The sequence below is a fragment of the Nanorana parkeri genome, unplaced genomic scaffold (genome assembly GCF_000935625.1).
Source record: "Nanorana parkeri isolate BGI_ZX_2015 unplaced genomic scaffold, ASM93562v1 scaffold696, whole genome shotgun sequence".
In the NCBI taxonomy this organism is placed as follows: Eukaryota; Metazoa; Chordata; class Amphibia; order Anura; family Dicroglossidae; genus Nanorana; species Nanorana parkeri.
Genome location: NW_017306964.1, coordinates 298,001 through 321,861, shown reverse-complemented (window position 1 = coordinate 321,861; position 23,861 = coordinate 298,001). Strand labels below are relative to the sequence as shown.

General features: G+C 41.1%; 1 protein-coding gene across 2 annotated transcripts; it reads left to right on the top strand.

Moving 5' to 3' along the window:
- The first annotated feature begins 5,432 nt into the window (after positions 1 to 5,432).
- On the top strand, positions 5,433 to 22,772 carry NRSN1 (neurensin 1). 2 transcript variants are annotated; one of them, XM_018563792.1, is made up of 3 exons: positions 5,433 to 5,601; positions 19,396 to 19,593; positions 22,027 to 22,772. In XM_018563792.1, exons 2-3 carry the CDS (start codon positions 19,405 to 19,407, stop codon positions 22,423 to 22,425), a joined length of 588 nt encoding a protein of 195 aa, XP_018419294.1. In that variant the 5' UTR covers positions 5,433 to 5,601; positions 19,396 to 19,404; the 3' UTR covers positions 22,426 to 22,772. The 2 variants fall into 2 exon arrangements, with proteins under 2 accessions (XP_018419294.1, XP_018419293.1); XM_018563791.1 differs by having other exon boundaries at positions 5,433 to 5,614.
- The last annotated feature ends 1,089 nt before the right edge of the window (positions 22,773 to 23,861 follow it).

Sequence of the window (23,861 nt, the reverse complement as noted above, 5' to 3'; positions counted from 1 at the left end):
CGAACGCCGATATATGTTCGCTCCCCTCCCGATCTACTGAGCCGACCTGTGACAGTCTCATTGTCACAGGTCGGCTAGAACTATGAGGTGAGTGAAAAGCACTCACCTCATAGTTCTCCTTTAATGTTAATCCATGACGATATAAGTGAAAATATGACATGCTACATAATACATACCACTTCATAAGAATGGTTGCCTATTTGCATCCTGATAGTAAGGGGGCAGTAAGTGTTTAATCCTCTCCCATCCTGATACCATCATTTGTGCCTGTCAGCACTGGGGGTATTGTGAAAAAGATTCCATACCCACACCCCCAACAATCCCAATTTGCACAGAACTGTTCTGGGATTTGAAAAAAAAAATGCCCCCATGTCCTGGCAGGCTGCTGTAACGTAAAAGGTCTGCAGGGTGGTGGAGGAAGGGTAGTATTGGTTGATCTGATAGATTGCTGATGCCAGGGGGTTTTTCCAACCACTGAAATGGTAGAATTTTTTTGCAATCACTGACACCAGGGTATTGTTCCAGCCAAGAACTCCAAGGTACTTTTGCTTCCCATTGATCACTGACATTGGACCATTTTGCCTCCCTTTAGTGCTGGACATTTCTTCTGACCACTGGCTTCAGAGAAATGTTTCCTTCCACTAATATTGGGGCATTGTTCCTCCTACTGATCAATAACTCTGTAAGCTGTGCTATACATTACATACTCCTGTGTTTAAAGTGTTTATAGTCTAAACTACATGTGTCGAACACAAGGCCCACGGGGCGAATCCGCCCCGCCAGGCCATTTAATGTGGCCCTCACCCCTCTCCTGCAGCTGCGGCACCCCCCTCGTCTCCACTCCCACCTTGTCTCAGAAGTCGGCAGCAGAGAAGAGGACAGAACACTTTGGATATACTGACTAGGGATGCACCAATAATGATACTGATATTGGTGCCAATACTGGGCATTTTCACGAGTACTCCTACTCATGATATATCTGGCAATTAAGGTTCACTTGCTAGGGGTTGAAACCACAGATTCAGGAGTGTCCATGCTGCATGTAGAGACTTTCATCCACCTGCTGAAGGCCCTCTGCAACCCCAATGATGCCCATCACATGAACCATGGCAAGCAGTAGTGGGCCTGGGAAGAAATTGGGCATGACGTTTTCCCAGATTGGGAGCTCCAACAGAACAAGACCTCATAAGACAACACAGAAAAACAGGAACCAAGTACAAGGACAACAATGAGATATGATGTCACAGACGACACTGCTCTCTATCAGCCAAAACAAAAACGACTGAAGCTTGAAAAACACAAAAAAAACATGCGATCATGTATGCAAAAAAAGCACTTCAGAATCACCTGAAAATGCTCATGCGTGAAAGTGAATTTGGGGTTAAACTAAATTTGGTGTCCAAGAGGCTTTAGACAATTAGCAGTATTAGTATTAGAGTTGATTATGCAACCTAAAATTAAAAAAGGTGAAAACAAGTATTTTATTTTAAAAATTACTATTATTTACGACACACAGTCCTCTAGGAACTGAATTGCCATTCAGTTAACATTTACTTTAAGCTAGCCATACACTATACAATCTGATTTTTCAGTCTGTGTGCAATCTCTTTTAGCTTTACCAAAACTATATAATATGAGAAAAACCTAGACAATCAATCCAATTAGTATCAAATCAGGCAGACCCTTGTACTACGTAGTTGATGGTATAACTAAAGGAGATTGTACAGTCAGAATATACAGTGGGTGGTCAGCCTTAAACTTTAGAACATGCACATTTTGTAAGATGAAGAAGGCAGGGGATGCTTTTGTTGTATTATTCATCAATAAAAGATGCTGTCTTATAATCTGTTGTAAAATTATTTTCCTATACAGACTACTGTATGAAGGTATTCTATGAGTTTTTATATATCTATAGTTATCTTATATAGTTATGTTTATATTTGAATTCACCCCCTGCCCCCCAATAAAAATATAGGTATTATATATCAGCATGAGATAAAAAGGTAAAGGACCAGCATTAGCTAGGCGGTGACATCCCAAAAAGAGGGCAGTGGACTAATGACTTGTTGCCATAGAAACACAGAAACCATGGATATTAATCATTTTATTTTTTTATGGTCACATCAGAAGACAACCTAAACCATCATTTGAAAACTCATACAATTAATGTTTATTCATGAACACATCTGAGCTATTGGTAATTGTCTTATGTACTAGTAGAAACTCCTCCTTTGGAAGACAGCTGGATCTCATGCATGTGTGATGCTGTCTTCCCTATCATCATACAAGCTGGTGGTTTATAAAAAAAAAAAAAAAAAAATAGCATCCCCTGCATTAATTTGACAAAAACAGGCTGTGTCCTTTACTTTCAGCCTTTAGAGGACGCTGTTCTAGTGCAGCTTTGATCTTCGTAGACTACTGAACGGTCACTCACTAGCTTTGGCTTCAATAAAAATTGTGTTTACAAAGATAAGAATTCAGTCAAGATCTGTAAATGTTTACGGATGTTAGTGTATGGGCAACCGGATCTAAACAGACATGTGCCCATTTACATCTGGTTAACCTCCGACTCCGGCCAGATCCGCAAAAATAAATGGATCAGAGATCTGTTTCACCGTACCTGATCGTGCCTGATTGGGGGTAACCAGATGCATGGATCCCCTCCTGATTGGACCATGTGATAGGGTCCTTTCACTTTAAAAAACGAAAAAACAGGTTTTGACTTTACTGATACTGGGCTATAAAAAGTTTTGGCTTTAGTTTTACTTTAAACCAGTCTTTATAATCCTTTTTAGCAAAGAGGGACTCTTGAAATAACGTTCACAGTAATTATTGCACTTAAAACGCAAGGTACTTTACCATGAACATTAAATTGGGACTTTAGAATAATGAAATTAAGAAGTAACATGGTGTGATTAGCATATTTGACACCTAGGGATGCTCTATACAACCAAACGATTCTCAGCCATAATGATACAATTAAACTAATATTAATAATAATGGCAGAATGGAAAGGCAGACCGCATAAATTGTAGCGTCCCTTTGAATTGGAGGTCAATGGAAAAGTGCCCATTTATACTGTCAGTCATTGTAGTGCCCCTCCTTCATTAGTATGTCAGTAAAATACTACCTCGTACTTAGATTGTTGGTCAGTGGGCGAAGGACCACCTTACATTTGTGGTCAGTCAAAGATAGCCCTGATTACACTGTTGATCAATGGAAAAAATGCCCCTTATGTTGGTGGTCAGTGGAAAGAATACTCCTTACATTGGAGGCCAGCTGAAAGATGACTCCTTATATTGGTGGTCTGTGGAAAGATTACTCCTTACACAGGTGGTCAGTGGAAAGTTTACGTCTTACATTGGTGGTCAGTGGAAAGATTACTCCTTACATTGGTGGTCAGTGGAAGTATTACTCCTTGCATTGGTAATCAGAGGGAAGATTACCACTTACACTGGTGGTCAGTAGGAAGATTACTCCTTACATTGCTGGTCAGTGGGAAAATTACTCTTTACATTGGTGGTCAGTTGGATGAATGTTCTTACATTGCTCGTCAGAGGGACAATTATTTCCTACAATGATGGGGGTTTGCAGATTACTCCTTACATTGATGGTCAGTGGGAAAAAAATGCTCCTTACATTGGTGGTCAGTGGGAAGAATGCTCCTTACATTGGTGGTCTGTGGGAAGTATGCTTGTAACATTGCTGGTCAGTGGGAAGAATACTCCTTACATCGGTGGTCACAGTGGGAAAAATGGTTGTACATTGCTGGTGAATGGCAAGAGTAAACATTACATTGATAATCAGTAGGGAGATTACTCCTTACATTGGTGGTCAGTGGAAAGATTACTTCTTGCATTGGTGGTCAGTGGGAAGATTACTCCTTACATTGGTGGTCAGTAGGAGAATTACTCCTTCAATTGGTGGTCACTGGGAAGATTACTCCTTACATTGGTAGTCAGTGGAAAGAATGCTTGTTACATTGCTGGTCAGTGGGAGGAATACTCCTTACATTGGAGGTCACTGGGGAGATTATTCCTTAATTGATGGACAGTGGGAAAAATGGTTGTACATTAGTGGTGAATGGGAAGAGTAAACCTTACATTGAAAGTCTGTAGGAAGATTACTCCTTACACTGGTGGTCAGTGGGAAGATTCATCCTTACATTGTTGGTCAGTGGGAAGATTACTACTTACACTGATGGTCAGTGGGAAAGATATAAGCTGATTGGTTGCTATGGACAACTACTCTAGATTCTGTCTGCTCCAGTTTTGATAAATTCCCCTCATTGTGCTGGAAGGCATCCCTCTTTTCCCTCTCAAAAAGTTGGTAGGTATGCTTGTAGTCCCAAAGAGAGGTATCAGAGGGGACCCTAGGCTGCGACTGGGATATGCAACGAAAAATTTTCCAGGACAGTTTTGAAGGAAACATTTACTATTTTGAGCTGCTTTCATTAATACTGATTTGTTACAGAATGAACACAGAGCTTTCTTTACTGTTATAATAAAAAAGATTGTATTGCCAAACCTGTATGTGGCTAATATATTAATTATTATTAATTATATATATATACACAGTATATGCATGTGCGACCAACATGCAGCCAGAAATGAGGAAAGATCAGCGAAGGTACATAAAATAAAGGATGGTCCTGGAGCAAGGAAAAAATAAAGAACGCTGGGTTCTTGGGTTGTACTTTTTTATTGACTAGTTAGGGGGTCAGGGGGTGGAGCTGACCCACAGTATGCTATTATGAAGAATACCAGGAAGTATATATATAGTTACATAGGTTGAACAAAGACACAAGCCCATCAAGTTCAACCTATACAGATAAGATATGTATCATGTAAACGGTTAAGCCGTACTAGTCCAGTAGAGAAGATGTCAAAAAGACGAAAACAAAGTATTGTAGTATGCAAGGATACCTTTCTTATTGGACTAACATAATATTTAAAAGACAAGCTTTCAGGAGTTAACTTCTCTTCTTCAGGTCAGAAGCAATACTAATCAACATGACAGAGTTTACCACTTCAAGAGAGAGAAAGTTGTTAGAGAAGGGGTGCAGGCCTCAATACCATCTTTGTGGGGGATGTTACTATATAGAGACTCCACATCCATGGTAACTAGTATAAGCTGAGACTCCTATAATATTTAAAAGACAAGCCTCAGCTTATTTAGAAAATCTTTGGTGTTTTGTATAAAGCCACAAGGAAAAAGGAGATATATCAGTGCATCCCTACTCTCTACCGCTGCTACTATTATTATTTTTTTCAATATATATATGTATATATTTTTAATATCATTTATTTTCCACAGCCCAAACAAAATTGGCAGTGGCAGTAGCTGGGACAGAGGTGACACGATTGTAGTTGCACCTTCTAGCCAGCGGGGGCGCTCACATCTCAGTCACGTCCTAGGGGTTCCAAGGATGCCGTTGTTCCCGTAAAGCCGGCCTTGGCAGTACAGTGCGCAGGCACAGGGAGCGGAGCTCCTTCAGAAGGATAATAATAGGTGGTGTGTGAGGCTTCGCAGACTCAGAGGGATGGGACCCGAACGAGGACGGATCTGCAGCTAGCAGCCACGGCTCACCCGGTAAAGCAGGTACTCGGGAAAGGTAAACGAATACCATGAATGGAAATGATAGACATTGCACGGGGAGAGCGATGGAGATCGCAGTTATTTGTCTTCAGTATATACATTGTTATAGATGTGATTGCACGTCCATGCATTGCCTCCATCTGTATATTCATATTAATGTATTCCATAATAGGGGGTGTGGATGGAGAAAAGTACACCATATAAAGGAGAAAGTTCACAGTGATGGGTGCTATTGAAGATCAATGTTATGTGATGTATTCCTTCCTCTTATATAATACACAAGTGTGCTGTGTACACTGAAGCCATTGATGGATACACAGATGGTGTGTAGTGGCGTCACATGTTACGTGTTCTGGGGGCTTGGAATCAATTTCAGCACCATGGAGAGCAACAGGACGTCGGTGAAGGACATACAGGGGACAGGACGCTTCCTCCCACACACTAATAGATGTGCTGAGAAACATGATCTCCTGCCATTGCCACCACTACTCTGGCTTCTACATTTCTTATTATTACTGATAGTAGCTTGCTTGATGAACAATAAATATGAAACACTCAAATCAAACCTGTTTATTCAAGTGTATTTCCACTTTTGCAGTCAAATTGTTATGTGTTCCCAATCACACTGTATACCGAAAAATCATTTTAAAAATATATTTCTTAGCTTTTAGATATCTCTGTGTAGCCAACCTTCAGAGCTGGTCTTAGCGGTGGCAGCACAGCAGCTTAGTGGTCAGCAGTTGTGCTTTACTGCCTTGATTGTCCCCGGATCAAATCCCAGCCAGGACACTAACTGTAAGGCTGCCCATACATCTTGCGATCATCGGACAAAACTTTTCATCCGATGATCATATTTTCGTCTGCGCATGTGCAGTGTAAATTGTATGAATTTTGACGTACGGAAACACCACCAACCTTGCGAAAATTTAATGATCGACCAAAGTTTTCTAACCTGCTGGTTAGTCAAAAGTCGACCGATTGTACAGTATTTGCGGTTGTACACTGCCCATCAACCTTACGAATATCGGACGAAAACGCCATGGCATACGGAAATCGGCCAATATTCGTAAGGTGTATGGGCACCTTTAGGAGTTTGCATATTCTCCCTGTGCTTGCTTGGGTTTTCTCTTGCACTCTAAAGACATTTTGGAAGGTTAATTGGCTCCTTTCTAAATTGGCCCTGTATGTGTTTGCAATAGGGCCCTTAGTGCCCATTCACACTGAGTGTTTAATCGCGCGATTTCCGCCGCGATATCGCGCATATTTGCTGAGCGATATCCCGAGAGGTCGCTCGTCCAATGATTTTCAATGGAGCTGTTCTATTTTACAGCTCCATGTCGCACGTCGCTTGTGCATGACCCTTTTTCCCGCGGATGTCGTGCGATTTTTCACTTTTTGCATGCAGCCCGATGGTGAAGGTCGCGTGATCGTCGCCCGAACAGTTGCGCTATGCCGGCCGTGTGGAAATCCGCTCGAGGTAAGTGTTGCTCAGTGTGAATGGGGCCTTAGACTGTAAGCTCCTTGAGGGCAGGGACTGATAGGAATATGCAGTATGTAAAGTGCTGTGTAAATTGTTGGTGCTAAATAAATACCTGAAAGAAATGTAAAAGTGACTGGAAACTCTGTCTGTCCCCAAAGAAAGACCAGGGACACACTGACGTCACGGACATCGACGTCACTTCCCTTCGTTAGCCGACGGAGCCACTTGGGGACATCATCGTCACCGGACAACGTCACCGGGGAGGAGTCCGGTGACGTCGATGTCCGTGACGTCCCCGGATCTCCGACGGGACTCCCGGAAGGTGGCAGAGAGGTGAGTATTTTCATTAGCGATCAAAAAAATTTTAATCGATCAAAATAATTTTAATCGATCAAAAAGATTAACGATTAATCGAGAAATTAATCGTTAATTTGCACAGCCCTAATTTATTTATGTATTTGTTGTGCTATGTGATCGGGAACATGTAACAAATATAAAATAGTTGTCATCCCAATGAGGCTGTAAAAGTCGAGATGCACTTTAAACCACAGAGCAGTCTTAAAAGTGCACTAACCAAGAGCAACCAATCCAGCAACCAAAGTGAAGCTGGCTTCCTAACCAATCAGGAAGCCGGGTGGCACATCCTGACCCGCCCAGCTTCCTGATTGGCTATTTTTAAGTTGATGTGAAGATAAAAAAGCAACACGTTTTAGGGGTTCACAAATCCCCCTTCATCAGGGCTTGTATGATAACCTGTATACAGTATATGTTTTTATCTCACGCTTCTGGAGTATTGGCGGAATGAGAGTGACACACTGATAAAGTCAGTCCAGTATAAGTTTCTTATTAAGTTGATGTGGAGGTATAAAGCCAACAGGTTTCTGGGGTTCTTAAATCCCTCTTCATCAGGGCTTGTATTTTGCCAGTGTGTGCAAATGTGTACTGGACTTGTATCAAGAGAACATATATGATAGCAATTGGGCACCAGTGTAAGAGGCTGTTATTCTCATTATCGGTGTGACACCCTTAATCTAACAATACTCTACAAACATTTCCAGGGACTTTGTAGAATACCTATGTTGATGGAGAGCTGCCTTCAAATAGTTTAATAATTGTACTTCATATTCTAGTCCATTCCACAGGTCCAGTGCTCCTACAATACACCTCTATTTTCATGTCACATGTTTTTGATAATATATTGTTCCACACTTACATGCAGATGCAATAAAAGTGGCGGTGAGAGAGGTTGGGACAAACGAAAACACTGCCAGGGAATGCTTACTGTTTTTATCTCAAGGGCTGTTACTGCTCAGGCGTCCCTGGACATGTAGATTAGCCCAATCCTTACCACTTTCACCTTTGCTGCTCAGCTTGGTCTGCCTACAAACATAAAAATAGAAATAGAAAAATAAATATAATATATCCTTTTATACATTTATATTAACTGCATAATGTTATCATAATACAATCTTTATCATTACAATAAAGCTAGAAATATTCTATGCCTCCTTACAGCCTCCAATCAGGATCAGATATTCTTTACCGATTGTCAGATTATAGATCGGAATCTGATTGGTTGCTGTTCTAGCTCATAGGATAAGTTCTCCATTGTGACAATATTGACATGATATACAGTATATATATACAGTATGTGTATATATCTATATATATACATATATAGATATATATAGATGTACAGATAAATACACATCTAATTGTACCACATATCATGGGCCCTTGATTAGAAATCAGATTATAGGACATAGATTTCCATTACTGCCATGTCTGCTTGTCTGGAAGAACTGTAACTAACATTCATTGTAAGTACTATGTAGTTCTCTGTGGAAACGCATTTTGAATAAGGATTTTCTGATGAGAGCCAATTCAGGAATTAAGTTCTTATGGTATGATTTGCATGCAGATGTCAAAATCAGATTTCCCATAACAGAGCATTATTGTAGTGGAAATGTGCTCTGGCACTTGTCATTTTTTATAAGCAATACTGACTTGTGTGCTAACCTTATTTGCTTGCCTAATTTCTGTGCTTATTAACGTTCCCAGCTTACAGCTCCTAGTTGCTAAGGAGCCGAGTGATCGTTTCTGAACCTATATAGAGAGGTGTATGACTGTTTGTTGGAGGAGGAGTGACAGAAATGTTAGCTTTCCACCCACTACTTCCACTTGGCAGATCTGCCTTTGACTGACTCTGTCTAGTTCTCTCGTTCCCTCTCATCCTCCCCTCTCTATTTTCTCTGTAGATTTTATTTTCATGTACATTTTTCTTTTATGTCTATCAGTCTACATTTTTTGATAGTTTATTATACAATGTATCATTATGAATGGAGTCATAAATACTATTCATATATACATATATATATATATATTTCCGCCGCGATATCGCACATTTTTGCCGCGTGATATCGCGGGAAGTCGCCGGCCAATGCTATTCAATGGAGCTGTCTTAACTCCATGTCGCGCGTCGCGGTCGCAAGTTGCTTCTACCGGACCCTTTTTTCGGCGGATTTTGCGCGATTTTGCTTTTTTTCTATGGAGCCCGACGGAGAAGGTCGCGCTACCGTCGCTGGATCGTCACTGGAACGTCGCCCCGAAAGTCGCGCTATCCCAGCCACTGCAAAGGTATGTCGCTATATGTGAACGGGGCCTGAGGGGGGAGAATTGTGGAGTGGAAAGATAAATTTGAGTGTCATCGGCATAGAGATGGTATTTGAAGCCATGTGAGTTTATTAGTTGACCAAGGGAGGAGGTGTAGATAGAGAAGAGAAGGGGTCCAAGGACAGAGCCTTGGGGGACCCCTACAGAAAGAGGAAGAGGAGGGGAGGAGTTAGAATTGTAGGTGACACTGAAGGAGCGCGTAGATAAGTAGGATGAGAACCATGAGAGAGCAGAGTCTTGTAGGCCAAGCGAGTTTTTTGAGGAGCAACGGGTGGTCAATAGTGTCAAAAGCAGCAGAGAGGTCTAATAGCAAGAGTAAGGAATAGTAGCCGTTGTTTTTAGAGGTTATTAGGTCATTGGTGAGTTTTAGGAGGGCGGTTTCAGTGGAGTGTTTGGGGCGAAATAATAATATTATTATTATTATTATTATTATTTGAGGTGCACCGAAATAACATTTTCAAAACCGAAAATAAAAAAACATGTCAGGCCGAAACCAAGACCGAAATGTAATTTTTTTCTAACCTCAAAATGTTTTAAATATTTAATTTTTATTTATTGTTATTAAATAGTTTTATTTTGTTACTTTACTTTTAGGGGCATCAGGGAAATATTAGAGGTCTAAAAAGATCCCTGATGTTTCCCTTTTAAAATTGAAAAAAATATGAAGTCCTCAATCTCTTTTTCTGCAGTCCCTGTTATAAATGAACAGGAATACTGGGTGAGGCATTCCCCAGAGCCGCCCCCACTGACTGAAGCCCCGCCCCCAAAGGTTGAAGCCCCAAGCTAGTGTAAAGGAGAAAGGGAGGAGACTCCCTGTCCCTCACTTGCTCCTCACCGCTCACCAATTGGCAGGTAGGGGGGCACGTTGAGGAACCTGGCCTTGGGGCAGCAGAGAGAGTAAATTCGGCCCTGGCTCTGGCCCACCTACATACACTGCTTGTCACTTAAATCCCTCCTCTACCCTGTAGCTTTCTAACAACTGAAACTAGATAACATTGCTATAAGTATCTAGTTGGAAGAGAGATTGGTAATTTTATCTGCCAAAATCAAATGTCAGTATACCAGAAAAATTGATTGACTGACAGTTTCCTGAGCTGGTAAAAGATGTGGGTCTTTCTGCCTTCTCACCCTCTGACAAGAGTAAGCAAATGGGGAGGCCATGCACATTCATTTACAATCTGATCTGGTACGTTTTAGAGACATTAAATTCAGCAAACCCTGCAGAATAGATAACAAGGTCATATTAAGTGTATCACTGGCCATGGGGATTCATAGAAATTGTTTATATCTGGTTTGAAACAGATAATTAGACGTAATAGGAGGAGCTGCGGTACCAAGTTGGCCAATTATGTAGCCACTGTGTTCTTTTATTGTAAAATGTTATAATTTGTGAACAGTGTAAATCTTTCTAAATCAGTATTCAAAGTGGCTGAAACTTTTATAAAGACCTTTCACAGCCTGTAAGGGAAAAGTTAGTGGGATTATAGTGCAAATTCGGTTTCCACAATGTATGACCGTTTGGCAGCCATGTTTGGAAAGTTAATGTGGCATAATTGTGTTAAGTTGTGTTGCATAGCGATTTGGCAGACTCAAATTGTGGAAGTATGTTTATTATGGAGAGTGACTCCTTTATCAAACATTCTTACACATGCTCAGCACCACTTGTGGTGACCTCCCAGAGCAATGTTGAATGGTTCCTTGTACTGTAATAAGGAATTGATGCAATTCATTGTGTCATGGTAAAGAGAGGGTGGTGCTTCCCTTGAGTACACCTTCAAGACTTGATTCAGATAGGATGACTATAGTCATAAGGGGGTCTCTCAGAGAACTCAGTGCTAATCTAGAAGAGTAACAGAAAAATGTACAGACTCTGTCCAGTTTTGTATTGTAATGTCAGAAATTATACAGAATTAAAAGCAAGGTCTGAGTTCTTTTGGCATCTGGAATAATTGCTTACAAATCTAACAGGAAGTATGATGGCAAATTAGAAGAGCACGGGGTTGTAGAACTGCTGTCTCTGTACTTTGACCCCACAACCTACGCTGTAGTTTTCTAATTGAACTGTACCATGTGTGTCCTTTTCATTGTTTGACTTCAGTTGAGGTCTATGGGGAATCTTCGGAGTCACAATGCAGTGCAGCCAGGCACCTTTGGAAAAGTGAAAGAAGAAGAGCTTCACTTGGGACATTTAGAAATGTGGACTGGAATGCCAGGGAAGGGAGTCAGATTAAAGAGACATCCCAGGTAGAAATTCTTGGAGTTTATCTTCTACACCCATGATTCTCTTGCCAGCCTTACCATTAGACTTGTGTACTGAAGTTCCTCCTTAAAAGAACAGGATTTTTTTCAAAAGAGTAAGTTAGAGGGTAGTGAAAAAAAAAAAGTAAGAGGTCCATGTGACGAGTACACTCTCAGCCTCACTCTGTGCAGAGATTTTCCAGCTCTGGGACAACAGTCTACACACCACAAGACTGACAGTGGTCATCACCAGGGCAGGATAACTATGCAGTCAACCTTTACACACGCGCGCGATAGTGATTTTTTTAAAGCTATATTAAATGCTGATTAAATCACAATGGATACTGCTCCTTGATTTATTATTTTTCCATAATTGTCGGGATCCACTTCAGCTGCGGCGTCTTAGTATACTGAGCCTAGGGTGACGGGAGGACGCTAGTTTGTGTCCTCCCATTACCCTAAGGAGAACTATGGGGGAAAGCCTTAACCCCATAGTTCTCCTTTAAGTTTATCTTTTCAAACAACTCAAATATTTTTTTTTGGCTTTGGAAGTAACCTGTGAAGATACAATATACTGCACTTCAAATTCCTTGTAGAGACATGGTGAATACATGTCAAATGTTTAGCTAGAGTCACAATCCCTCAACAGAGCCAATTTGACAGAAGTAATCCCACTTTCTTTATAAGTAGTATCAAATGTACACTTGCTGCTCTACTTTTTCTTCTGGGATGTGTAATTAATTATACAGTGGCACTCACTATTTTAAAGGCAGCTGACTCTGTAAAACAGCATGTGCAGCTGTGTTTTTTTACATAAAATGAGCTACAAAACATTTTAATCTTCACACCTGCAAAAAATAAAAATTGCAATGCATAGCAATTAAAAATAGTCTCGCTACTAATTGAATAGTGTGCTCGGAAACAGACTAAATAAATTGGTCTTGACATGCAGCTGTATGCCTTTTATAGTGTTTCGACTCTTAACATATTCTTCATAGCTCACTAGTTAAAGAGCCACTCCACTCACTATAAATATTTCCCCCACTAACTGGTTCTCACTGCTATCCATGGCCTTAGCAGGGTACAGTGTTCGGCTCACTTCACTTCTGATCGGTCATTCACTCGGCTGCCCTCGGCAGCTTTGTGAATAGACCCCATAATCTGTTAGTCGCAACCAGGTGTTGATTGCATTTGTATAATTGGAGTTAGGAGGTGTTAATAACCTGCCCAGAGAGAGGTGTTAGACAGTACTGAATGACTAAAACACTGCCAACATTTAAAAGGGCAAAATTACTTCAGTTTGGCAAAGCAATGCACACTGGGATTGCCTTGTCATCAGCAGTGCATTGCTGGGAAATCTTATCTGTAATCTCATGAGGTCTCAGGAAAGGCATTTTCCTCCTCTGAGATGATGTGCATGGTCACATGTCTAGTCACATGTGCCAGAAATCCAGGAAGTAATAGGAGAGCTAGTAATCTTCCCTTAGTAAACATGGCCACTGCAACAGAAGACTGAGGAAGCAAAGAGAAACAGGTATGCAAAGAATACAAAAAGTCTGCAGTTATCTAGAAGTATGTGATTGTAGATTGTCATTAGTAAACATTTCTAAAGGTGTGTTTGTTGTTATTTAAAAGATATGGGTAAAGGTCCGCTTTAACCCCTTCGTGACTGACGACGTACAGTGTACGTCGCCAGCATCGGGGCTGTTTAAACAGACTCCCGGTGACTTTTGCCGCCGGGACTCTGTTTAAACTTGTAGAGCCGACTGTCGGCTTTACAACAGAAGCGATCCTGGCGACTTACCTGTCGCCAGATCGCTTCTGCGTCCCGAAGAAGGGGCCCCCCCCCCGCCGGACACCCCCGCCGTGCTTCCCGGGCTCCGTTGCCCCTCCTACGGGCCCGGGACCGGCGATCTTTGTGTCCGCGGGGAGCTGGGGAGGAGGTCGACGAACTTCCGTTCATCGATCCCCTCCCCGTTCTATGGGACCGGGAGCGATGCAGATTGCATCACTTCCGGTCCCTGGGCTGTCAGTTCTGGGCTCCTGCAGCCCAGCTATAAGCTATTGAAGTGCGATCTGCACTTCAATAGCTTATTTCCAGTGTAAAGGTGACACTGAGGGTCTTTTGGACCCCCAGCATCACCTTAAAGAGGACCTGTCACCACCATCTGCTATTACATGGGGGGGCTTGCAAGCCCCCCCATGTGATAGCAGTCAAAGTAAAGTAAAAAAAAAACAAAAAAACAGTTTTTAAAATTAAAATGAAATAAAATAAATCTAATAATAATAAAAAAAAAATTTTAAAAGTACCCCGCCCCCGCGAGCACGCGCGTCGCCACGTAAACACGCGTCGGGTGCGCCTACGCATGAAAACGACGAACGCGCTACACATGTTGGGTATCGCCGCGCACGCCGGAGTGAGAGCAATAATCCTAGGGCCAGTATTTTGGGGTATTTCTAAATTGATGACCTGTGGGGGCTTTTAAAGTGTCTTTTATTGACTTTTTGGGGTACTGCAGTTTTTCGCCGTTTCACGGTCGCACGCAATCTGTAAACTGGGCATGTTGGGTATCGTTTTACTCGTTGTAACCTCATCTTTTATATTTCATTTAAAATATGGGTAATTTGTTGTGTTTTGGGGCATTTAATTAAATTTGTCACTAAATTTTGGGGTTTAATAAGGAGTTGCGCTAATATTGCGCAACATAAAAATTTTCAACTACCACCATTTTATTCTATAGGGTCTTGGCATTCAGAAAATATATAATGTTGGGGGGTTTTACGTCATTTTCAGGCCTAAAATGTGGAATATAACATGGGTGCAAAAATTGAAAAAAGGGCCTCAGTCATGAAGGGGTTAAAGAGAAACCTATTTTAGGTGGAGCTGAGCTGAAAGAACAATTCAGCATAAATCATAGAAATTGGAACAAGCAAAATAAGTTACTTTTGCCAAGAGCAAGCAATCAGCTTTCGTTTTGCTATGCTGCGCTAATAATTTGACACAAATAAAATGACATCAATTTGCATTACAGTAACTATCAGTGGATTTATTGTTTAAAAAGTGAAGCCAAACAAGCATTTCTATGAAACATATAAGGTTATATCACCCTACTGAGTCATATCTGAATTGCTATTTATTGTTTCTTAATTAAGTTTGAATTTTTATTGTCATTTTATTAGCTATATTGGCGCTTTTATGGCCTAGCTATGAATCACATAGTGAAACAGGTTTTCTCAGAAAACCCATACAAGTTTGTTTTTTACGTTTGTACGTTTTATCTCATGCATGAGGGATTCTGAGTTTACATCATTCTTAAAGATAGGATCATATCTGTGTTAGCTCTCAGAAAGGATTATTTGCCAGGAGCAAAGACTATTTTGTTGTTGTTGCCCCTTGAATATGAGATAATTATAAGATTGCGTGCTCGCAGTTTGTCACAATAAAGAAGTTGATCTAAACCCAATCACTAAAATGTTATATAAGTTTAGAATATTCATTTATTCTAGCCACTAAAAGAGATTTATGTGTGTACACTTGTACACTCACTTATTTACATACACGCATGAATTAAACTAGTGCGCTCGTCCAAATGCAGGTTTGGGGTATTTATTTTACATCCCTGAACGCTGCTCGAGATTATGACTCCACAGTGTACATGGACACATTGGCTATTATAGTGCTGCATTCAGAGGCATTAAAGGAGAACTATTGGGAGAGTAAAATATACTCTTCCCAATAGTTAGAGGCGGTGTGCAACATTGCAGCTGTCACAAACCACTGATCACTCGGCTCATGGCTTCTTCCTGCAGAGAGCAGTGACGTCACCACTTTCTGCAGGGATTCCCCCCTCCCTACTCTCTGTTCCTCCAGGGCTTATTGGAGGAACAGACAAGGGAGGGTCGGACACAGCTGGCTCTGGCTCTAGAGAGGCAGAGCAAGCTGTCAATCAGGAATTTAAATTGCACATTTAAAGGGAAACTGATCATTTTGGGTCAACTGTATTCATAACCAGTAAAGAAAAAGTTTGTGCTTTCAAATTAGTTTCCATTTTTTTTCTTGTCACACTATCCCTATACCAGTGTGACAATGTTCGCGATGTGGTCATTCAGGCATTAAGCTCCCTATTGTGGGGGGCAGAGGATGTGTCACATGTTCCCCCTAATCCACAGAAGCACCAGGTATTTCTCACGCAGTCTGAAAGTGGATTAAGGTGGCAAGGAATATGGAGGCGCTAAGTTTAGGGTGCCTATGGTTTCTCCTATATTGAATGCATTACTATGCCTAGTATGGGCAGATTCAGTTTGAAGAAGGTCTCTTTGTTTTTCCTCAAAAGGGAAATCAAATTCAAACTTTCAGCCTCCAAACCTTTAAATGGAATTTTCTATTGTCCTTACTAAACATTTTCTGTTAATGAAATTAATTTGTAGCTCTGAGCTAGTCAGCTATTTTTCAGAATATTTTTATTTTCCACTGCTTCTCCGGTGAGGTAAAATTATATCGAGAGCTATTGGTGAGCTGCAGTATCCCTTAGAAATTCAGACATCCACTTATATATTTATTTTATATCTAGGACCAAGCATCCAGACGTCAAGAAGATGTAGTGCATCCAGCTTTTCTTCTATAATTCATATGGCGGGAACGCATTAGCTACTAACTTATTCTAAAATTGATGAGATTGCTGCAGTTAAATGCAACAAACTACCAAATCTTGAATGAAAAAGAATAATTATGGAAAATTTTAATGTTAAGAGGAATATTCCATTAAAATAAATCAATATAGTTACCATACCGGAACCATATTTGTAGTGCTTTGAGCACTACTGAACTAGGTTCATTATAGTGATTGCCAAGGAAACCCGCACAGATGAAAATCATAAAAATATATTTACTAAGAACTAAAAATAGTAACAAAAAATGCAAAAATAAGACGGTGCTAATCACAATAACAAATTGCCCTTATCTGCAGGCTAGACATGTAACCACATTTACTTTTATAATGCACAAAGGATGGTTATTGTTGGCTTAGGTCTGGGACTATAAAATCAATCAAAACTAAACACAATAATGAATTAACCTAATCTAGAGGCTAGGTATAACCAAATTAACTTCTACAACATGCAGAAAAATTGTTATACTTAACTTTAAGAGCTTTGTCATCAAGAGTTCAGTAAGGGCAGACACCGTTCCTCTGCTATCATCAGTCAGCAATATAATCTTGTGGTCATGGTTGAGAAGCTACAGGAAATAGGAGAGCATAACAATGTTTTACTCTAGTCATTCTACCGGCCAGTAAGGCAGCCCACCAACCTTTAATTCATAATAATCTCTATTATCCCTTAACTGTGGAAGCAAAGGCTTTTTACTGTTCACTATGCAAGAGGTCGCTAAATGAAAGCTTCCACATGATTTATTGCCAGATTAAAAGTTCCTGAGAGCTCCACCTCTTGGATACATATGGAAATACAAAGGGGGTTATTCACGAAGGAGCCGAAGGATCCAGCCGTAGCTTTGGCTGATCCTTTGGTTCTCTTCGGCCACCGGAACCCTTCGGTTCAGTTGAACCGAAGGGCTGCTGTACGGGCTATTCACTATAGCCCGTACAGCAGCCGAAGGCGGCCGAGCGGCTCAGCCGAGCCGAAGGACTATGCTTCAGCTCAACTGAGCCGAAGTGACAGCCAAAGTGGGGCGGAACAGTCTGCCAAAGGCCATCTGTAAGCCCCGCAAATGACACCTGGGCAGAGCCAGCTGTGATCTCACGGCTGGCTCCGCCCAGTTATAATGACAGATCAGCGTCGATCAAATGACCTGGGGACACTGATCTGTCATCAAACAATAACAACTTGGCGGAGTCTCGTGACGTCTCGGCCGGCTCCACCCAGCTGTTATTCATTGACCGTTGCTAGAAGACTCTAGAAGGTTCCGGCCAATAGGAAACGGCTGGGCGGAGCTCTCTGTCACTGCTAGCTCCACCCAATTGCTTTTTTTTATTTTTTTAAATATCTTTATTTCTTTTGTAATTTTACTATTGTTTTACATTTTAAAAATATTTTTTCAACCTTTTTTTTTGTTATCTTTTTTCACTGATTTTCTATTCTGCTCGGTACTACGGAGGTGCCGTGCAGAATAGCCGAGCCGCTCTACGGCATTCTCACTATGAGAATAGGGGCGAGCGGCAGCAGGTGAGCCATTACAGATGTTGGATCGGCTGAGTCGAAGTCCTTCTGCAAGTTGGCTGAGCATGTACAGCTGATTTCAGCCGATGTACGGATAAAATCAGCCATACAAGGCAGAAGTGAATAGCCAAACAGCGTTCAGCTCACTTCACTTCAGCTCGATGTTTCACTTTGCTGCCTACAGCAGCTTAGTGAATAACCCTCAAAAACATTCATGCCATATTGAACATGCAATGAAAGTTTCCAACAAATCAAGTGGAAACTTTCATTTAGTGACCAAAGTAAGAAAAATGGCTGCTGAAATGTGAACATTACAACCAGTTTACTACAAAAATATTGCTTATTAATGTTATATATTGGTGTAATAGCAATAGGTAAATGCATATCTACAGAACTAATGTTTGCATTAACCATGAAACTCCTAATGTTTTTTTTAAAAGGGCAGCATTTGTAGCAATGTTTGGTGATATGCCATCAGTGGTAAAGTTGAGGTCTAGTTACTTTTTTTTTGTTATGCTGCCCAAGAGACCTAATTTACCTTCAATAAGGTGTGTCCCATGTCCTGGTAGCTTCTGATTGTAAAAATCCTCCCACGAGTACCATTGGATAGCCCTAGTGATCTTCTGGTGCCGCAAGGATAACAGTCGCCACTGCCATTAAGAAAGAGTCTTCTAGAGTTGCTCTACTCACCTACCCCTTCCTCCCCTCTCCTTCATTCACAAATGTTGTACTAATATTTCCCACAATGCAAAGCGACCTATGATTGGCAGATGGATGGATATATGACAGGATCCACCTCCTCCAATCACAGGACACAGGTTGCAGTCTGTCCTCTGATATTCTAACCCACTTTTGGAAAATAGGCCAAATATATAACACTGTCAATGGAAGTTCTGAAGGTGAACACAGAATGCTCAGTGTTAATGTTCCTGCCAGAAAAGTGTGTTTTATTTTTTTAGAGCTTACAGAGCTGTCAGCAAATTACACTGTATCAGATTCATGGGGTGAGAAGGGGGTGGATGCAGGAAGACATTACAGTCTATAGAGAGGAGTGAAAGTACTGAGTCACACAGAGGGGCAGTCACAATGATATGAGATAGTTTGGGATTAGGTGACATGTATCATATTTATTTCCATTCTGCTTTGCAAGCTGTGTGTATGACCAGAACATTTGAATAATAGCCCATAGGTGTTTGCTTTCTTAAATATATCCTAAACTTGTATAATTTCAGGTCATAAGGATGAGTACGTGTGCTGACATCTGTGGGTCCAAGCAGTCACAAAGCACTCCTGAAGCAGGATACCATCGTTATGGAGTTCGGTCCTACCTGCACCAATTTTATGAGGATTGCACAGCTTCAATATGGGAATATGATGATGATTTTCAGATACAGAGATCGCCCAGTAGGTGGAACTCTATATTCTGGAAGGTAATAAAGCTATTTCCAATCCTCTACTTTGCTGTATAGCACATTCCCTTTTACAATACAATATTTACATTTCTAAAAAGCAATCATCTATTTTGAGGCGTTATGCCCATGTAATGTTTGGTGTAACTTGACAAGACTTGGAAATGAACTCACTCACTATATGCAAATACAATGAACCTGATTACTTTCCTATTTGAGGAATTTGAAAGCAGCAGTTTTCTTTTTCCAAAAATATCACTAGCATGAAAAGTACTTGTGTAAATCTCCCCTTTTGGTTGTCTTATCTCCTGATATGGGGATGTTGCAAGAAACTTGGGTGAGCTACCTCCACAGCGTTACCTATTAAATAAACAGTGCCTCTGATGGGATTTCCCTCATTGCTCAACCCAAACGTTGAGCAGAAAGGAGGAAGGGACTGTGCCCCCTCCTCTGGGATCCCACTAGAAAAGAAGAACATGAAAGGTAAAAATTAGTATAATGTGAATTAATAAAACAATTATTAAACATGTAGTGTTTATTTTTTTTTTTACTTGGTACCGGTAGTAGTTAGCCACATTCAACTGGACTCGTGTTATAAAGTTTAAGATGTTTCGCTACTCATCCAAGTAGCTCCCTCGACTCTTATGAGTGCCAGGATCCTATACCAGCTTTTTGTCACATGGTTTACTTAGTCATTTTAAGGCAATCAGCATAGAATGTGTTAACAAAGATTGATTTCCAAGAACATGATGGGAAGTGTGAAAGTTTGTAAAATCGCCCCGCCCTAATTACATAATCTAACTCCTATGGTGCCAGAAAGTCTGGGACAGATTGTTGGGGTAAATGTTAAAGTAGTAGAAAGATCTCAAGGGGAAAAACACTAAACCATTGGTTCAAGTATCTAGATAATACATGGGTCAAGATCAAAGCATTTCAAGTGTAAGCTTTTAATGAATACACAAATCAATTAAAACACATCAAGTTTCCACCAGACGCACAAAATAACAAATGACCCTTTAAAAACTGTGTGTTAAATGTCACGGAGGGGGTGACTTGGACAATAAAGTCTACAAGAAACCTACCCTAGACCAATATCTGCTTTTCAAATCCTACCACCCACTGGTACACTGATGAGGAGTTATTCAGACTATGCAACATAAGCCTGTCATGATAACAACAAACACAGAGTCTAAAGGCAAAGAGAACAGGCATTTCAGGAGAGCTTTGAAAGTTTCTGTCATTTTGGACAGGGAGGACAACTGGCTCAGAAGAGGTATAAAATAGGCAATCTATGTCAAACTTGAGCAACTATCCCTAAGCAGGGGTCTTTTACACTATCTGTCATTTACATATAATGCCATTTTAACATCTCTATCCCAGCGAATTGACAATTCACTCCTTCAGCCATGTAACATGAACAATTAACATGTGTCTCAGACTTCAGGGCACCATGGGAGTTGGGTTAACTACATTGCAGAATAGGTCCATTTGAATTTGACTAACTACTATAGCAGGGGCGTAACTAGAAATCACAGGGCCCCATAGCAAAATTTTGTATGGGGCCCCGTGATTGCTAGTTATGTCACTTGCAGAGCCCACCTGATATACCAAACAGCCCACCTGAGAGTGACCCTGCAGACCCCACCATAGACTCTCTATAGTGGGCTCTGCAGGGTCTCAGATGGGCTGCACACATCTTACCTGTCAGCGCTGTCCGCCTCCGTGGTTGCCCGGGCCCCGCATCCTCTTCTATAGACGGGCCCCGCCTCCTCTTACATCACTGGCCCCGCCTGCTCTTAGGTCGCTGGCCAGTGATGTAAGAGGAGGCGTGGTTGCTCTTAGGTGGGCCCCGCCTCCTCCTCTACTGCTAATGCTGGCCTCTTCTGCTGTAGCTGCTGGCTGTCACTGACACAGCTCCGCAGCGGCTGTGAGGGGAAACGCCACTGCTGAGCTGTGTACGTGACAGCCAGCACCCTTACATGCCATAGCGACCCAGGCGGCCCACACGGCATCAGAGGGATGCCCTGACCGGGCCCCATAGCGGCCGCCTTGGTCGCTATGGCGATTGTTACTCCACTGTACTATAGGCATGTAAGTGCAACATAAGTCTATACCCAGCACCCACCCCTGCCCTTGATGCAACCTCTCTTGGGCACTGGAGGTGGTGAAAAGCCCTTTAGGAGGGCCGTTTTGGGGGAATGTAAATTTCCTTTCCAATGTAGACAATCTGCACACTCTCTGTCTCCCCTTGCTATGGTGTGCAAGGTTGGTTAATTCTGGGAAGGGGGGAAACTTTTTTTTCTTTGCATCACGCAGCAAGTTACAATAAGGATCTTGCCTTGCATATTTGTGAATGTTGTTAGCACATTAGCTATGTTAGCTTTAGTGTTTAAACAACCTGAAAAATTGAAATCCCTTGTAATAGTTACCTAACCTTGCACACTTTTCTTACAGGTCGGACTCATATCAGGCATTGTCCTCATGCTAACAGGTATAACAGTACTTGCTGTTGGGTTTCTGGTGCCACCTAAAATCGAAGCCTTTGGAGAAGATGATTTTGTTGTTGTGGACAGTCATGCTGTCCAGTTCAATGGAGCACTTGATGTTTGTAAATTGTCAGGTGCCATTATGTTTTGCATTGGGGGAACAACACTGGCAGCTTGCCTTTTGATGTCTGCCTTTGCTAAGAGTTACTCCAAAGAAGAAAAGTACCTGCAGCAAAAATTTAAAGAAAGAATAGCAGACCTTAAGGCTCATATGCATCCTGTCACAAAGGCCCCAGCTCCGGGAGACTCGAAGATACCTGTCACTCTGTCCAAAGTCCAAAACGTCCAACCCTCATCTGAAACCTGACATTTACCTGTCATTGTAAACATCATTAAAATGAAAAGGTCAGCTTTTGTGTTACAGTAAAAAGTCTTATTTTGCTGTACAGTTTAACTGTACTTGGCAGAACACTATGAATAGGCCAAATAAAAGCGAAATGTGAAAAGATCCTGAATTCTTTGTGCCATTGTGGGAAGATTACCTTACCTAAATGGTAAACCTTCTGAAGCGTACACAGCTTTTAACAGTCAGTAAGTCCTATCAGTAGTCCAACGTGGCAGCAGAAACATACTGCTTGTTTGTGTTTTCCTTTACTGTCGCTTACTAGTAAACACTAGGTACACAATATGATAACAATCAGTACCAGATATATAAGGAAGGAATGCATATCTATAATGAACAGCTTGAGGAAAAATGTTAAAGTCTAGAAATACTCTGCACTTACACTCTTAGATTTCTGAATCAACTAACAAAGTTATTTGCATATCCCTTTAAGGCTGTTTTGTGTTTTTTATTATTTGTTGTGTTGTTCTCTACTTTTCATTTCAAATAAATTGTCTACAGTTTTTATCATACTCTCCAAGGCTCTATCACTTCCATACCACCACACAAAATCTGTGACCCATAAATCCACTCCCCATATTCACTCAAATTCCACCTTGAGTTGGACTATATGTTTGGACATATCATAAGTAGGTTTAGCAGATGTTTACTGACTTGGCCCTGTATAGGCCCATTTGCCATTGTTAACAATAAGAAAGAGATGCTTTTCCCCCAGAAAAAGTGGCAGTCCTAATCAAAGATAATTCCAAAAAACAGGAAATGTTTTAAACTATGCTACCACTGTCTGCAATTAATGTAACTTGTAGAAGTACAATTAAAGAGACCCTGTCACCAGACTATTCATTTCAAAAATAATCTTCAGTTTACATGTACATCTAACATATTTTATGCATGTTATTAACCAGTGAAAATCTCCCCTGTGTAGACATCTAAAAGATGTAAGACTGCTGCTGGGGCCACCATCTTGAATATGACGTCAGCAGCCCTGCAGACTCAGACCTGTCACTCAAGTGACAAGTCCCCTTTTCTCTTCCCTTGGCAGTAACATAAAAGGCTATGTAGGGAGGTAAGTTATTGACATGGTCTCTTTAATACCTTTGCCACTTGTTAAAAAAATCCCAAGGAATGCTGGTGTTCACATCTGATTAGAAGGTGCTATAAACAGATCAACATAAACAGATCTTGGCTTATTTGTACACCAAAGCTGGGTCATAATCCATATTAGCCAAATTAGTCTTGAGAGTTTTTCCTACACAGTTTCCATGTTAAAGCCCAATTGAAGTCTCACGCCTTATTTTCTTATTGTAGTCCTTTATCCCTACAAATTATGATCTCTGTTTGGAAATGCCTTGAAACACCTCCTCTCATTGTTGTAATGCCCCCAGAAAAAGTGGCAGTCC